Here is a 15,209-nt window from a genome sequence, read left to right as displayed (position 1 = left end):
TTCTCACGTTTTCCCTCCTGCTGGAACTGACCGCCGGGAAAGTGCCCTGCCCTTGCAGCAAAGGCAGGAGATAGTTCACTGTCAGCGCCTCCTGTTATGTCCCCGTCCCTCCGCTGCCTCCCTCCTCTGCCTGCTCGCTAGCAGCATCTGTCCCCTGCCGTCTGCCCGCAGGAGGGTTCGACGGTGCCGGTCCCCAGGACGCTGCCATCGAACCCTGCTCGAGTGCCCCTACCAACCCAGCCACTCTCCTTCCTTCCTTCCCTCCTCCCATCGCCGTGGCCCTCAAGGATGTTCATCCCCCATCATAATAGTAATTTTAAAGTTTTTGTCCTTTAAGGGCATTGCAGTTGTTGGCGAGGAGTGTGGAAATTTGAAAACTCTTGTCTCGACTGAATTCTTCAGGACAAGTGACATAATCTGCAATTACAGGAGTTTCTCTGTAGGTTTTGCCAGGTGGTTGCAAAATCAGGCCTTGTGCACCTAAGCTGACGTTCCACTGAGACATATCAGGAGCTTTGAGAAGAGCAGGGGAAGTTTCCACATACTCCTGCAGGTTACCTGCTGGAAAAAGGGATGGCCCGAAAGGACCCACTTCAATGTAGCCGTGGGAGGTGCTTCTGTGTGGAGCACCCTTCTTCAGCAGTGAGATGCTTTGTAAATCCTGACACTTCTTTTAGACCCCTGGTATTCAGAATCACTTCATTCCAGGCTGTTTAGGTGCTGTCTAGCAGATCTTGTGATTTAAGAAGTTATGAGAGTGAAAAATATAATCACTGAAACACTAGTTCTTTCAGTTACAATATAGTCTGTTCAGTTTGGGAACGAAACTAACGTGATTTTCATCATGTGGTTCATGAATGTGTTTGCAAAAGGAACATTTTTTTGAGAATCTTCCAACTTTGATGTCTCCATTGTGCCTCATGGAGCTGACTCTCAGCCTGCTGGTTTGGGACTGCCATTGCATTGGTCAGAACCAGTAAATGTGTGGATTTGTTTGACTGGTGCAATGTATTTAACAAGAGCAGGAGCTGAACGTAACAGGGTTATGGAAAGTAACCCGCTAGGAAGTGTATACTAGTCTTCAGTTTCGCAAGGAAAGAGTTGCTGAGTAGAGTGAGTTTGCTGGATCTTTTTCTGTCTGATTTCATACTGCACTGACGCTCACAGAAGTAACTTCATCCTCAGAATGAACTGGATAGTTTTAGTATGTTAGTTTACTCGGAACAGTGAGTTCCACATGAAGATTTTTATTGACAGGAGTTTCCTTTTCTTATTTGGTGACCTTTCAACATGCTGATCCTTCCCTACAAGGGCAAAAGTGAGGTGGACTTATGGCACTTAAAACTCAGATCCGCTTGTGAGGAGGATGCTGTTCCTCTTCACCACTGGAACCCCTGGATTTAATACTTCCTTGTACATGTGTTCTGCTCCGAAGGGTACGTGAGAGGTCTTTCAGGGCCCACAGTGTGTTCAGAAGAGTCTGTTCTTCGAAACCCGTTTCTTCTGTTCACTCTCTGCCTTGTCTGTGGTGGAGAGGCTTCAAAGCTGACCTGGGTTTTCCGTGAGCTCTGTCATGGTTCTCAGTCGGGCAGAGCCGTACCTCCTGCAGTACGCGGTAGAACGCCTTCCTCTTCTTGAACAAACAGCTTTATTTTAGGCTAGCCCCTGCTTTCTCCTGGGTTTTTTTGCCAGCCCTCTTGGCAAAGGGGTAGCTGGCTTGGTGGGTCTGTGGAGAGATGATCTCAGATGTAACGTTACCGGTCTGAGACTTGGCTATAGAAATGATCTGAAAACCACGGGAAGGTGCGGGGCACTGGTAGAAGTGATGTGCAGTTAATCTCACCTTGCACGAACATGTTGCCTCCCCGGCCCTGCGCACAGCCCAGCGTGGATGTTGTGGTTGAGGATGCTGAGAGTAGGACGTTTTTTCCATTCCCTCTGCTGTTTGTCTTGCTTCCCCTGCATCAGACCTGGACTAGCTGCTCTTCGTTGTGTCTTCTGAAGCCTTTGCTGTACCTTTAATGGTGTGTACTGCTTCAGCTGAAAGGAAGCTACAAGACTGGTGTCAGAAGGTTATTGATGGTTGCAGTGTCAGGGGGTGTGTGCCCTTTTCAAGCGATACTGAAAAGCAGAAGCAGGCGTGCTCACTGACATAAATCCCACCGCGTTTCCTCACTCACTATTGTAGATTTTGGCTGGCAAAGTATTTGTCCTCTGGTAGCACCTGTTCTAGCCTTTCATGTTCAGCATGCTGAAGTGTTTGGTTTTTTTTTTTTGGATCCAAAGTCACTTGGTGCTATTGGAGTGCTGCCTGTCATTGCTGTTTTTCAGCCTAGCATTGTGTTTTAATAGGGATGAGTAGCCCGTGTGTGTGTAAGGGTGAACTGCTGTGTACTCAAGCCTAGTACAGTTCCTCGCAGTCCCTCCTCCCTGTGTTAAGTGAAGCAGCTTTGCTTCCGAGAGGTGTTAGACCTCTGTCTTCTAAAAGTTCCATTTTCTTTGGCCTTTCTCTGAAAAAATGATCTTGGTAGGTCAAGGTTTATTTTCTATGGGACCCTTAGCATACTCGTGGGACCTGTAAAACCGTAAATGCTTGTTACAGTGCAGCATTGATGTGTAGCAGAGACAGTCTGTTTAAAATTGGAAAGTTGTTGCCTTGATATACTTGGTTCGAGCCATCTGGATGTGTTATTCGACTGTCCCATTATTTCTTGTGTGGAGGAAGGAGCCAAGATCTTTGGTTGTTTGATGGACATTGAGAGACAGCTGAGAGATTAAGTCTGCCTTTCACAGAGCATTCCAGCTCCCTGTGCCGTTAGGAAACCATATGGTCGGTACATCACCAGTTCGCACGAGAAGCAAGACTGTCATAGGCGTTGTGCATCTCTCGTGGTGTGGGCCGAAGGCACACGCTCATCAGGTGCCTCAGTGACAGTAGTCCCACTCTTCCTCCCCTTTTTTTCCCCTCACCCTTTCCTTGGTTCTACAAATACTCTTTAATAAGACTTTTTTTTTCCTTCCCTAGAGAGAAAATTCTGCATGTCTCTTGCCCACTGTGTCACACCTCTGATTTGGCAGTGCACATGTTAACACCCATGCTATTTTCTTTCCATGACAACCTGAAATGCAATCCCCATTCTGTGCTCTGGTGTAAAAAACGACAGCATTTCCTCATCTTCAGGATTCAGCAAAAAGGACAGCCCATTCTGCAGTGCTGGAACCTCCCCTGTCATTCAGTAACATCTGCCCTGATTCCTTGGTCCCCCTAGAGTGACTTGGTGTCCAGGTGTGCCTTCCTCCTGTCACATCCTCTGCATCTCAGATGTGTAGTTCGCTTTGTCATCTGGTGGAGCACCTTCGTGTTTGTCTCGAACAGAAGCTGCAGCATTGCAGCTCTTCTTGGGAGCTTCATCAATGATGTGGGTAGAAACATGGAGAGATTGAAAAAGGCTCAGCTAATTGTCCTTGTCATTTGCTGGATTTGGGTAAAAGGTTATAACCTAAGTCAATAAAAATTATATTCTTGGCAGGTGTCTTATAAAGTGTGAACTTCTTTGCAGTAGTGGACAGGAGAAAGCCTGGACTGCCCAAAGCCTCTGTTCAGCAGAGGGACTAAGCAGCAGGTTTTTTTACTTGAAATGCATCACAGAACAGCTTTGATGTGTGAAACAGCTCTCCCGTATGCACGAAAAACCAGATAAAAATGATGAGCGTTAGGATGATGTCGTGTACGTTTCCAAAGGGAGGCACAGGAGGGATTTGGGTGCAGAGTAGATGTAACAGCCACGCCCACTGCTCTGTCCCTGCATGCTGCTCCACCCCTTGCAGTGCCCTGCTCCTCGCGCTCCTTTCTGGGATGCTGCTTATTTTCCCCAGCCCATAGTCCTGCCTCTGTCCAGCAGCGTAGCCTGGTCTATTTATATTACAGATCTATTTATATTGTCTCAGGATAACTTTCATCATTGTTCCAAGTGCATCTGGAAAGAGAGATGGAGGCTTGCCATGTAGCTGCAGACATTAGGAAACGGGGGAAAGAAATACTTCATGCTCTGCAAATGTTTTCCCTCTTAGCTGGTGGGGCTGGTGCTTCATTTCACTTCAACCAAATGTCTGATACAGAGGGGCTGGTTGAAAAGAAATATGGAGTTTATTGTAAACAAGAATCAGTGTCTTGGTTCCCCTTTGCTTCCTACTTGTGTTTTCTTCCTGTGCTGGTTGGGGAGAACTTCCCCCTATCTCTCTGCTCTGAAGACACCATCTGTCAGACCATTTTCCTTCTGCCTCCAGTGTTGCAGCTTGGAACTGGTGGTGTTTTATCTCTGTTTTCTTTGTTAGCTCTTTTTGTCTCTCAAAAAGCAAAGGACACAGAACCTTTTTTAAGGTAAGTCGCTTCAACAGGACAATGATACAGATCACAAGTCGGGCTTTTTGTGAAACAAGCGCAAAGCCACTGATCAGAGCAGCATTGGCACTTGCATTTTTATGTGAATGTGTGTTTGGGGAGGAAGCTGTTAGTTTCACACTGTGGGTTTTAATGAGACATGTGTCCCCAAATGCCTTCTGGAATAGTTGTCTCCAGTTTCACAACGTCACACCACAGAGATGATATTCATTGCCGTGAATGCAGGTATCCATGGAGTGGAAGTCTGTAGCTATGTCCTGCACCTCTGGTGTGGCCCTAGTGATTTGGCCAGTGACACGCTGAAGGGCAGCTGCTGACCTTTCACTGGTCCCCAGCGATGCACCTGGAGTGGATCGTTTGGGAGAGGAGCGCACTGGTGTCTGAGGAAAGGGTTGAAAGGCAAGGCAAGAAGATAACAAAGGACAGAGGGGCAGAGAGAAAACTTTGCCTTCCAGAACAGAGAGGTTAACTAGGAGACAGAATTGCGGTATGTTGTTAAAACGAGAGCAGATGTAATACCCCGGGTGCTCTTCTGTAAGTGTTTTGTTGCTTTCTCTTGAGGACCAGAACTGAACTAGCGTCGGCACAACTGCTGTTCCCTGAATTCAGATTTATTGGTTGCTTTGATCTAAGAATTCCACAGACTCAGAAGTTTTATTCCTTGTGCTTGACTGTTCCCAAGACTTCTAGTGGTTCCAGCTTTATTGCAAGTTTCATAATATTTGATATTTTCTGTAAAAGTTCAGCTCCAGAGTACTAGGATTACAAGAAAATCCTTATTTAAAATTGTTCCTACACTTCAAAGTTGGAGGCAGGAAGCATGTGAAACCATAAACATTACATTTGAAACAGAAAAACCGAAAAGGCAAATAACTGCACTTTTTCATATTATTCTTAATCTGTTCTAATTATCTGATGACTCATGATTTATTTGCTGTTTGATACTGAGAACTGACATACTCAGTGGTGTTTTTTGTTAGTTTTTATTTTCTTGTGACCACCCAGAATCTCCTTATCCACTCTGTAAAAAGAGGCCTCCAGTGTCATTGACCAGATGTTTCTTACATACACTGACTTTTCTGCATAGTGTCAGAATGTTTGATGCTTCAGCCAGCAGGGCAGGGTCAGGGTCAGAGATAAGGTTGTGTACACTGTTCAGCCTCAGGGTTTTTTGGTTTGTGGGGGTTTTCTTGTTGTGGTTTTTTTTTTTTTTCAGCCTGTGTTACCTGACCCTACTACTCCTGTTCGTGTTGAATTAAAAACATGAAGATATTCAGAGTACTCCCTCTGAGAAGAAGGTTGTGCGGATGTTTGTTAGGGACTTGTTAACAAAGCAAATTGATTCAATAGGAAATGTGAGTGGTGGGAGGACGCTGTGTTGTGTGACACCTCTCGGTGTCCACAGTGGACGGTAAGAAATTACTCAGAGTAGTCATGGCAAATAATCAGGGGTAGAAAGATGTACTGGTAGAAATGGAAATGTACCCTGTGCAGGATATCCATCTGGGCAGCCAAAAGGCGGAGGTGTTTCTTCTCCTCCACAACCCTCTTGATTTCAGGCTTTGCTTTTTTGGCAGTTCATCCTTATAACGTGTCCCTTTCCCTCACCTCTTTTTCACATCATCTTTCACCAGATCTGGTGGCTGGACCCAGAACTGACATATGGCAACGCCAAGCCGTTTGTCTTCACGCAGGGCCACTCAGTGTGTAACCGGTCCTTCTTCCCGTGCTTCGACACACCAGCAGTGAAATGTACCTATTCAGCTACTGTCAAGGTGAGTGACTGAACGGCTCTGAATGGTTCGTGGAGTACTCAGCTGCTGTTAACTTGTGGAAGCATAGTCCTATTGTGTATGGACACATGAGAGAAAATACTGATTGTGACATTTAGTATTGTAAAAAATACTGCAAATTTTTTAGATCCCATTCTGGTTCTTGGGCTGCCACAAAGGCAGATCCGTTTGTCACGATTGGGTCTTGGCTTTCACTGCTCAATGCTGAAAGAGTAACCCTGAAATGGGTAGCGTGAAAGAGAGGATTTGGCTGGTCACTTCCTATAGTGGTTACTGATAGTAGTACTCAACTGTATTTGATCAGTTCTCGGAAGGGAAAAAGCAAGTTGTATGAAAGCAGCATCAAATAATGTTGCATTTTGTGTAGATGAAGTGATTTGGTATGTGGGCACTTTTGGGGCAGCTGGCATAAGAACCCATGCAATATAGGAGGAGCAATGTTTTTTTGTTGGTGTGTTTTCATGGGCTGGGTAGATTGTGGTATAAAAACTTCACAGAAATCTTAGATTTTGTGTTATCAAAATGATTGTTTCTAATGTACATCCTCAGGCGTAGATGAAAATACCAGAGAGATTTGTGGTATAGTCATTCAGTTGTGATCATCTAGTGAATTGCTGAGTGTGCTGTTGGTCTTCCAGGCTCCAGCAGGCCTACAGGTGTTGATGAGTGCCACCCAAAGTACCTACTTAGAAGAGGAAGGTGTATATCAATTTTACATGGAATACCCAGTTCCTGCCTATCTAGTGGCCCTGGTGGCAGGAGACCTTACACATGCAGACATAGGTCCAAGGTAAGATTTGCAGTGAGTGGATTGTCCTTTTTGTGTCTCTGTGCAGTCCTTCATGTCATAAGTAGTAAATACACTGAGTCATTGATAAGGGAACAGTTGGGACCATGAGCTGTGAGTGTTCGGAGAGTCTGATGTTTAGTTGGGTGTAAACAAATTCATGGCACTGCACTGGTAAAGATACTTTGGTCTTTCATAACTGTTGCTCGTGGTCGCCTGTAGTCATGACAGCTCCTTGCCTCGTTGCCTTATTTCAGGGCTCTTTGATTACCTCTGGCCAGGTGTCATAGAGTGTTAGCCTAAAGAAGGCCTGAGCCTGACGTGAGACCCCATAGCACCATTACCATACATGGAAGTCTGGTGAGAAGTCAGGCTGTTTTTTCTAAGAGATAATTCAGTTTGCTGAAGTATCACCTGATGTTTTCCGTTTTCTGACAGGAGCAGAGTGTGGGCAGAGCCTTGCCTGCTGCCAACAGCCATCAGCAAGCTTTCTGGCATTGTGGAGCGCTGGTTGACTGCTGCGGAGAGTCTGTATGGCCCATATATATGGGGAAGGTGAGTTTAGTAATTCTCCCAGGAATGTGTAATGAGAACAAAATAAAACAGTCTTGAGAAATTACCATGCTTTCTCCCTGTGCTAGCAATAGCAGGACAAATGAGCCTCTCAACTGGCAGCACTGTGGTAGCTGGAAATAAACCCTGGAGTTTTGTCCCTGCTAGTGACAGGGAGGACCATGGAGGCACAGTGGTGTTTTGCCTGGTGTGGTGGGCAGAACTGGAGCTTTCTAAATAGTGGATCTTCCCTGAGGAGTGAAGGTTTTACATACTTTAGTGTTTTGTGGTGCAAATTCAACATTGGGCCAGATACCATTTAAGGCAGTTTTATGGCAGATGTATTTATCTTTTTTTTTTTTTTACATATGGTACTTGACTTATGATATATTTATTGTGGTATGCCTGAGGGTGCTGAAAACCTGACTCAGTACAGACTCGCTGAGAGTCCTAGTTCCTAAAACCAACATTAGTAGTTTCTGAGATTAAGCTTGACTGTGTATTAAAAGAGAATGTTTTTGAGAGAATGCCTTCGTTCTTTGGATTAGAGAAAATGTTCACAAAGGCTGCCGATATTTCTCTGCTCAAGGTAAGCAGGAAGAACAAGATCTTGTTAACTTACAGAAAGTTGCTTGAAATAATCTGAGAACGTGGCCCAGTGTGACAGTGCTGATCATTGCAGGGGAAATTCAGAAAACAAAACAAATAATATTATGTTCTGAAGCAAACAAACTAGAGTCCTTTTGCTGACGCTGCAGGTACACAAAATCAATTGATTCCTTCTATAATTTCCCAGCCTCTCTCTTTCCTGGGAGCCCCTGGGGACTTGATACTCCGTACATGGCAGTTTATGTAGAGTAAATGTTGTGGTTCTGACTCTCAGATATACAACCTGTGCATGTGAAAGGAGCATGATTCTTCTGAGAAGTGCTGGATCTGCTGCACATGACAAGACTGTCTAGTCTTTATCTCCTAAGGTGATTAGGTCAGGTCCTTGGCCAACAGAATAAACTCTGTGATCCCCTGATCAGCAGAATTAGGAAAATCACTTTCTAGACCAGAGGTGCCTAAAGTCACAAAAAAGTCTCAGAAGAGACTTCCCTAAAGAAAAAAAATGTTACTGTGTGTCTAGAAATAGCTGTAATTTACATATCTCCTTTCTGCTCTCTTTCTTCTCTCTCACTAATTTTAGATATGACATTGTTTTTCTTCCTCCATCCTTCCCTATCGTTGCCATGGAAAACCCATGCCTGACCTTTATCATCTCTTCCATTCTGGAGAGCGACGAGTTTTTGATCATTGACATCATTCATGAAGTTGCCCACAGCTGGTTTGGAAACGCAGTCACCAATGCTACGTGGGAGGAGATGTGGCTGAGTGAGGGGCTCGCCACATATGCACAGCGCCGGATCACCACCGAGACCTACGGTATTGATGCAGAAATGCTTCTTACGCTGTGTCTAACCAACAACTGAGAGTTGGCTGCATAGAATATTTGCCTTGGGAGCTCAAAAGTCTGTGGGAACTGTTTTTCTTCTTTTATTTTTGGAACACACATGACCCCAAACTTTGCATTGGACATCTTAGATGCTTAGAGTCTGACATTGTTTTGGATTTGGGTGGAATCAATATGGTAATAGGGGCTTTGAGTGAGGTATGTTAGCTCAGTGTTGTAAGGATGTTTGCAGGAACTTTGCATCTGCTGTTTGGTATCAAGGAGATGTTCAGATGTCAGAGCCAGGTGAGCAGGGGATGCCTCAGAGAAAGATGTAAGAAATTTTACCACAGTTACACTGTGAAATATCTATCCTCTGAATAAGCGTCTCTCTAATCCTGATCAATTAGTAGCTATTTGCTGTTGGAAAGAATGATGGAAATAGCACTTAGGAAAAATAAAAGGACATGTCTACGTAGCGGTCTGTCTGCTTGAGGCTTTGGTAGGATTGTACAGCCCTGCCTTGGCTTATATCAGTGAATTTCACAGGTCAGTTGTGTGGTACTGTCGTTAGAATGTGTAAGTGGTAAATCATTCCTATTGCTTTTCAGTTTAGTTGGATTTTTACTGAAGTGAATCATGGGAACATAGACTTCTCTAGGTTGTCTTGTTACGTTCTTAAAAAGCCTGGACCATGTGTATTCCCACTCGTCTGCTGTAAACAATCTTGGAAGAATTCCTGGAAATCTTGGCAGCCAGAGTGTTTAGAAGGGTGCCTTTGTTTTTATTCACGTCTATTGTTTTTGTAGATGAGCTGATGATAATGAAATTGGGGGAAAACGTGTGCTCTGAGCACATACGGAGATGTTACAATATATGTTATGTATCTTTGAAAGCTGTTTTATGTTGAGTAAATTCTCAGTGGTTAGGGCTGTTCTTAGAAGTCATATTTATATTGTACATGGCAGTGACATGAATAGGTCAGAAGATGTTGACCTGTCCTCTGTCCCATCTTAGCCTGTCCCTCTGACACAGGACAAGATTCTTGCTGATTTTGGTTTATTCTCTTGAAATTTAGGCTGGTCGGTTCAAGAAGTAATTGTTCAGGAAGCTACAAAATGCCTTTCCCTGTGCCATTCTTTAGAAAGCTTTGTTTGTGTTCTGTTTTGTTTTTAAGATGAAGCTCTGATGTAAATCTTGCCATTTCTGACATAATTTCTGGAGTATCTTCTGCTGTTAATAAAAAGGCATCTTTATAATGAGACTGGTTACAGAAACAGGAGAACACTGACTACCACACCTTGTGGATCTTGCTTAATCCTCCTCCCTGTAGCTTGAAGTAACTGCCCTTACCACTAGCTGTCCTGTTGTTGCTTTTCCCTGTGAAGCACATCTGCCCCTTTCTCTGTCGGTTCAGGTTCTTCCATCTCCCAAATGTATCCTGGTTCTTAGTTCTCAATTTGTTTATGTCAGATTCCTGTGTATGTACATCAGGACTCTTGAGATTTTTATTTAACAAGCCCTGTCATTGAAGTTAAAGATTGAGCAAAGAAAGCTGAAGGGTTAATAGTGCGGGAAGTTAAGTATCTTCTGAACTGAAAATCCATTTTCCACAGCATTTTACATCTGCAAGCGTAGGAAAGATCTCTTGGCTTGCTGGTGTAATGCAGCTAGTTTGGCTTGAAGGCATGGAATGCTCTGTGCCACAGCAAGAAGAGAAAGAGCAGCCTACCCAGTCGCAGCTGTCAGAGAAGTCCTAGTGAGTGGAAGGTGAAAACTCTGCGATCCAAAATGGGTAGGATGCTACATAAAGTTTAAAAAAGACCCACAGGAGCTGTAATATACCGACTAAGTCTAATGCTTTTCTGTTTTCACCCAAGGGGTGACATTTGCTTGGTAATATCCTTGGCACTGAATGTGGAATCATGTGTCTGTCAGGGACATTACTTTTTTGTAGCACTCGACTGCTCCTTGAAAGTTCCCTGTACAATACTTACTCCAGTGCTGTGTGGCTTATATTGCAAGAACTGATAAGGTGATGTCAAGGATGTAAACTTCAGCACAGTTTTCATGCTGCTTTGATTCCCAGTTCAGCCTGGGGCATAACCAGAGTGAGTAAATGGACTGCTTTAGGTTCTGCCTTTCATTACAACTGCGAGGATTTTTTGCACTCAAATTTCTCTGCTATTACTGTGATTATTTCTCGCTATTGTGTGTGGGTTTTTTACACCTTCAGTAGCTTTTATTTTGTACCTGTGTTAGTTCTGCACAGGTCAGGTTTTGCTAGTTGTTTTCCCACAAATAATATGTTTCTTTCTGGGGTAGGGGCTGCCTTCACGTGTTTGGAGACTGCATTCCGCCTTGATGCTCTCCACAGACAGATGAAGCTCCTTGGAGAAGACAACCCGGTCAGCAAGCTTCAGGTTAAACTGGAGCCAGGTATTGCTTTTGGCTGAACCTGCTCCACACAGCATTTCTGTATATCGATGCTGGAATATAGGCCCCAAAAGACTATTTTTTACATATTCTTTATAAAAGAAAGAAAAAAGGAAATACCGTTTTGTAAACCACTCTAAAAGTTAATAAGGAAACTTGCATGAAGTTTTCTTCAAAGTTGGCTAATTCATCTTTATAAACATTGTTGTGTTTAAGAAGAGACCAGACTCACGAAGTAGAAGCTCAGTACAAATTTTCTGCTTGCTGAGTAGAAACAGCGTGAAAAACTGCCTTGAAAGCTGTGTGGTTTTGAGCTTCTGAATATGTAAAGTAAAGTAGTTTAAATGAAAATATTTGGAACCATCACATAGAATCCTGTGCTATCAGATAATCCTATTTTTATGTGTTCATGTAAGAAGTACATATGTATGCATAAGCATATAGATAAACACGTGTCCTTGCTCTCCTGAGGAGCTATGCGGAGGCTATTTGGTTATTCCCTGAGCCAGGTGCATGTCTGCACTCCAGCATCATGTATCTTCCTCACTGATGGTTCTCTCATTCTGTGCTCACCACTGGAGGTGGGTATGAAGCAGTCTTCAGTCTAGATTATATTTAGAATAACCTAAAATGCAAGTGAAGATGATGTTGGAACCAGATAGAATGGAAGAGCATTTGCTGGAAGTCTCAAGAAAGGAATGTGTAGTGATTACTTCATATTGATATCTTTAGAAATTTGTGGTAAGGTGATTCCCCGAGTTTGGCACTGAAAAAAAGAAAGGATTTGTCTTCAAGTTCCAGGTGTGTTTTCAGTAGCTTCTAGTTTGAAGTGACTTTTTCCATTGGGAATTAATTCTTAGCTTACAATGATATTTTTTTTCCCCAGCCTCTGTGTTTGCACAAACAACAGGCTTGTTTTGTTTTTAAGTCACTGCATCCCCACTCAAAGATCTCTAAGGGGTCTGTATACTTGGAGGGGTTGGAAATTAGTGTCCTCATTAGTGTGCCTGAAAATGTTGTTGTCTTCTTTCAGGTGTAAATCCTAGTAATTTAATGAACCTCTTCACCTATGAGAAAGGCTACTGCTTTGTTTACTACCTGTCCCAGCTCTGTGGTGACCCAAGACACTTTGACTCCTTCCTAAGAGTGAGTTGAATAAGCACGGGTTTCTCTTGAGATGCTTTTTTTCTCCTTTAGGTTTTGTCACTGTGGCTAATTGATAGGGGTAAAGCTGAATACAGCCTGTCTGAGAGGGGTGATGCTGTGGGGCTGTCTGTCAGCCTAGATGATTCTTTCTGCAAGACTTCTCTGAAGTCCATGTGCTTGTGCTCGTCTTTCATCTCAGATTCTGACCTTATGAGGTGCTAAATACAGAGTAGTAGTATATGTTTGTTACCTCTTGTTCTGTGTTCCAAATAATTAGAAAGCTTTGATTGTCTGGGCCTGGAACGCTGTGACTAAAGAGTAGTAGCTTTTGTGGGTTTTGGTTTTTTTTTTTTTTTTTAGCCAGAGTGGCAGGGGGGGTGGTAGGATGTCAGTTTTATAAAGTAAGCATTCAAATATCTTACAATACGAGCTTTTTGGGGGTTTTGGTTTTTTTTTTTTTTCTTTAGCCAGAGTGGCAGAGGGCATGGTTTCCTACACTGGTGCAGGTTTGGGTTCTTGGAGCACATTTGCAAAACCTGTAGAAAATTGTGGCAGTTCTTGACTTGTTTCTGAAAAGTGACACAACTCATTGCTTTTTGGTTTTGCTGTTTGCGGTTTTTTTCACCTCCTCTTCCCATCCATCCTCCATTCCATCTTTCTCTTATCTCTAGCTCTGTAAGTATGACTTTAGGGCATAATTTATCAGTGAATAAGACAGTGGCCAGCTATGTTCTGACTTGCCCCTAGTGTGAAGTACAAGGAAACCTTCCTGCCTGTGATAAGTTAACGTAATCTGTGATCTGTATCAGAAAAAGAAAAAACCCGTACTCTGCTGTCAGTGTATTTGCAGCTACCCAATTTTTTTCTTGTTATGGTGCTTTCCTCATCTGGAGTGGGGGAGGGAGAATATTTTTTCTATTCTTTTAATTTTAACCTCCCAAATATTTGTTCTCATTCTTGCATCTCTTTTTTTTGCATGCAGTGGTTCTGCATCAAAAGGAAGCTGTCTTTCTCCTAACCATAATTTGTCCTTTTCACTGTTTCAGGCCTACATTGAGAAGTACAAATTTACCAGCGTTGTGGCACAAGATCTTCTGGATTCCTTCCTGAATTTTTTTCCAGAGCTGAAAGAGCAATGTGTTGAGAGCAAAGCAGGTAGGGAATTTACTTAGTTAACTGTAAACACTGTGGAAAGTCTGGATGGTAAATTTTGTGTTTGGCTTGGAAGAAAGAAAATGCTAAAGTAGACAAAATCCTTTGGCAAGAACAAGATGTTTGTGATAGAAGTGGTTGTGGTGATTTATTGTTACTGTCTCCATTTTGGGGAATGAGAGCATCTTAAATTGTTGACAATTTTGGCAATAATTAGCTGATAGCCCTCAGTTAACTTTCTCATTAACTGACCTTTTGCACTGCAGACAGAGTGGTAAATGCATGTGAGATCTACACATGCTCAGATGCAAGGAAAAGGTGAACACCCTTTGAAATTTCACCTGTTAATTACAGGAAACATGCTTTGAAAGCTGTAACATTTCCAAGGTCCTATCCATGCATATGAAATCTCTTCCGTAATGTTTCGCTCTCCTTTATATCTTCTGTTTATAGCTGTTGGTAGATTTATTAAAGGTCCGTAATCTACTAGGTGCTTATTAGCCCTCGTGCTTAAAGAAATGAGGCTGATGTTATCCTGCTGTGTGTGTGTCCTTTGTCAGTCTAAACTGGACTGGCAGTGGCCTACAGCTCATAAGGGCACCTGGATCCTTCAGGCTTTTTGGAGAGTTGTGGATGAGTGAGCCTGCTGTGGGAGAAGCTGCAGCATGAGCCCAGCGGTACCGTGTTTTATTTGGCCCAATGGTTGGCTAGTAGGTTAACCACAGCACGTGCTGACTTTTGCCTGGCTGATGTTCAGGTGAGGCAGGAGTGAGGAGTTGTAGGGTAGGTGGTGTGGAACGGGAAGTATTGCCAGAGTGGTAATGCTAAGGTGGTAAAGGGTCAAGGGGAAGAGCTCGGTTGGAAACCAGGCTCCGCTAGCTCTGCCACTTGTGGAGAAACTTGTTGTTGTTGTTGTTTTAGTTATTGATTATATAAATGAATTTAAAGTTGCTTGGTTTTGCTGGGGAGTAGGAGGAGTTTAGTCAGCTGTCTCGCCTCTTTTTTTTTTCTTTTTTTATGAAGCAGGTTTTTCCCATATTCTTCAGTCTTCCTCAAAATTCTGAGAGAGAAATATGCATTTACAAAAAAATCTTGTATTAGAACATAGTTTGATCATAGATACTTGTTAGCCTGGCTGCCTGAAGAGCATCTATGTTTCTTGTATGTCCTCAGTGTAACACTGAGCTCCAGAAAACTCATGGTTAAATTTGGAGAGGTGTTGCTGGCAATCTTCCACCTGTGGTGAAGGCTGGCCCCATTGCGAAGACTGTTAGGTCGCTGTAACTATAGGTTGTTCTGCTTTGCTGCTGTTAGAACCTCTCATAACTGTACTAGAAGCAGTCCTGATCCTTGAGACAGCCAAGCCACCTGCAGAGACTCCTGCTTGACGTTTTTGGTGCTTCTCATTCCAGGACTGGAGTTTGAACGTTGGCTCAATGCTACAGGACCTCCGTTAGCTGAGCCAGACTTATCTCAGGGATCCAGTCTGACCAGACCAGTGGAGGC

The 15,209-nt window shown here is 43.4% G+C and overlaps 1 protein-coding gene across 1 annotated transcript in view; it reads left to right on the top strand.

The window, feature by feature from the left end:
* Positions 1–5,979: 5,979 nt before the first annotated feature.
* RNPEPL1 (arginyl aminopeptidase (aminopeptidase B)-like 1) overlaps positions 5,980–15,209 on the top strand; it is a gene marked incomplete at its 5' end in the record, with an annotated part of 10,828 nt that continues 1,598 nt past the window's right edge. The window contains 8 exons of the mRNA XM_010140297.1: positions 5,980–6,177; positions 6,834–6,985; positions 7,421–7,537; positions 8,727–8,962; positions 11,295–11,408; positions 12,439–12,551; positions 13,598–13,706; positions 15,116–15,207. Coding sequence (XP_010138599.1) covers positions 5,980–6,177; positions 6,834–6,985; positions 7,421–7,537; positions 8,727–8,962; positions 11,295–11,408; positions 12,439–12,551; positions 13,598–13,706; positions 15,116–15,207 — 1,131 coding nt within the window. The remainder of the gene's footprint in view (positions 6,178–6,833; positions 6,986–7,420; positions 7,538–8,726; positions 8,963–11,294; positions 11,409–12,438; positions 12,552–13,597; positions 13,707–15,115; positions 15,208–15,209) is intronic.

Source organism: Buceros rhinoceros, unplaced genomic scaffold, assembly GCF_000710305.1.
Source record: "Buceros rhinoceros silvestris isolate BGI_N320 unplaced genomic scaffold, ASM71030v1 scaffold21467, whole genome shotgun sequence".
NCBI lineage: Eukaryota > Metazoa > Chordata > Aves > Bucerotiformes > Bucerotidae > Buceros > Buceros rhinoceros.
The sequence above is the reverse complement of the archived record's forward strand: the minus strand, read 5'-3'. Positions and strand labels throughout refer to the sequence as shown.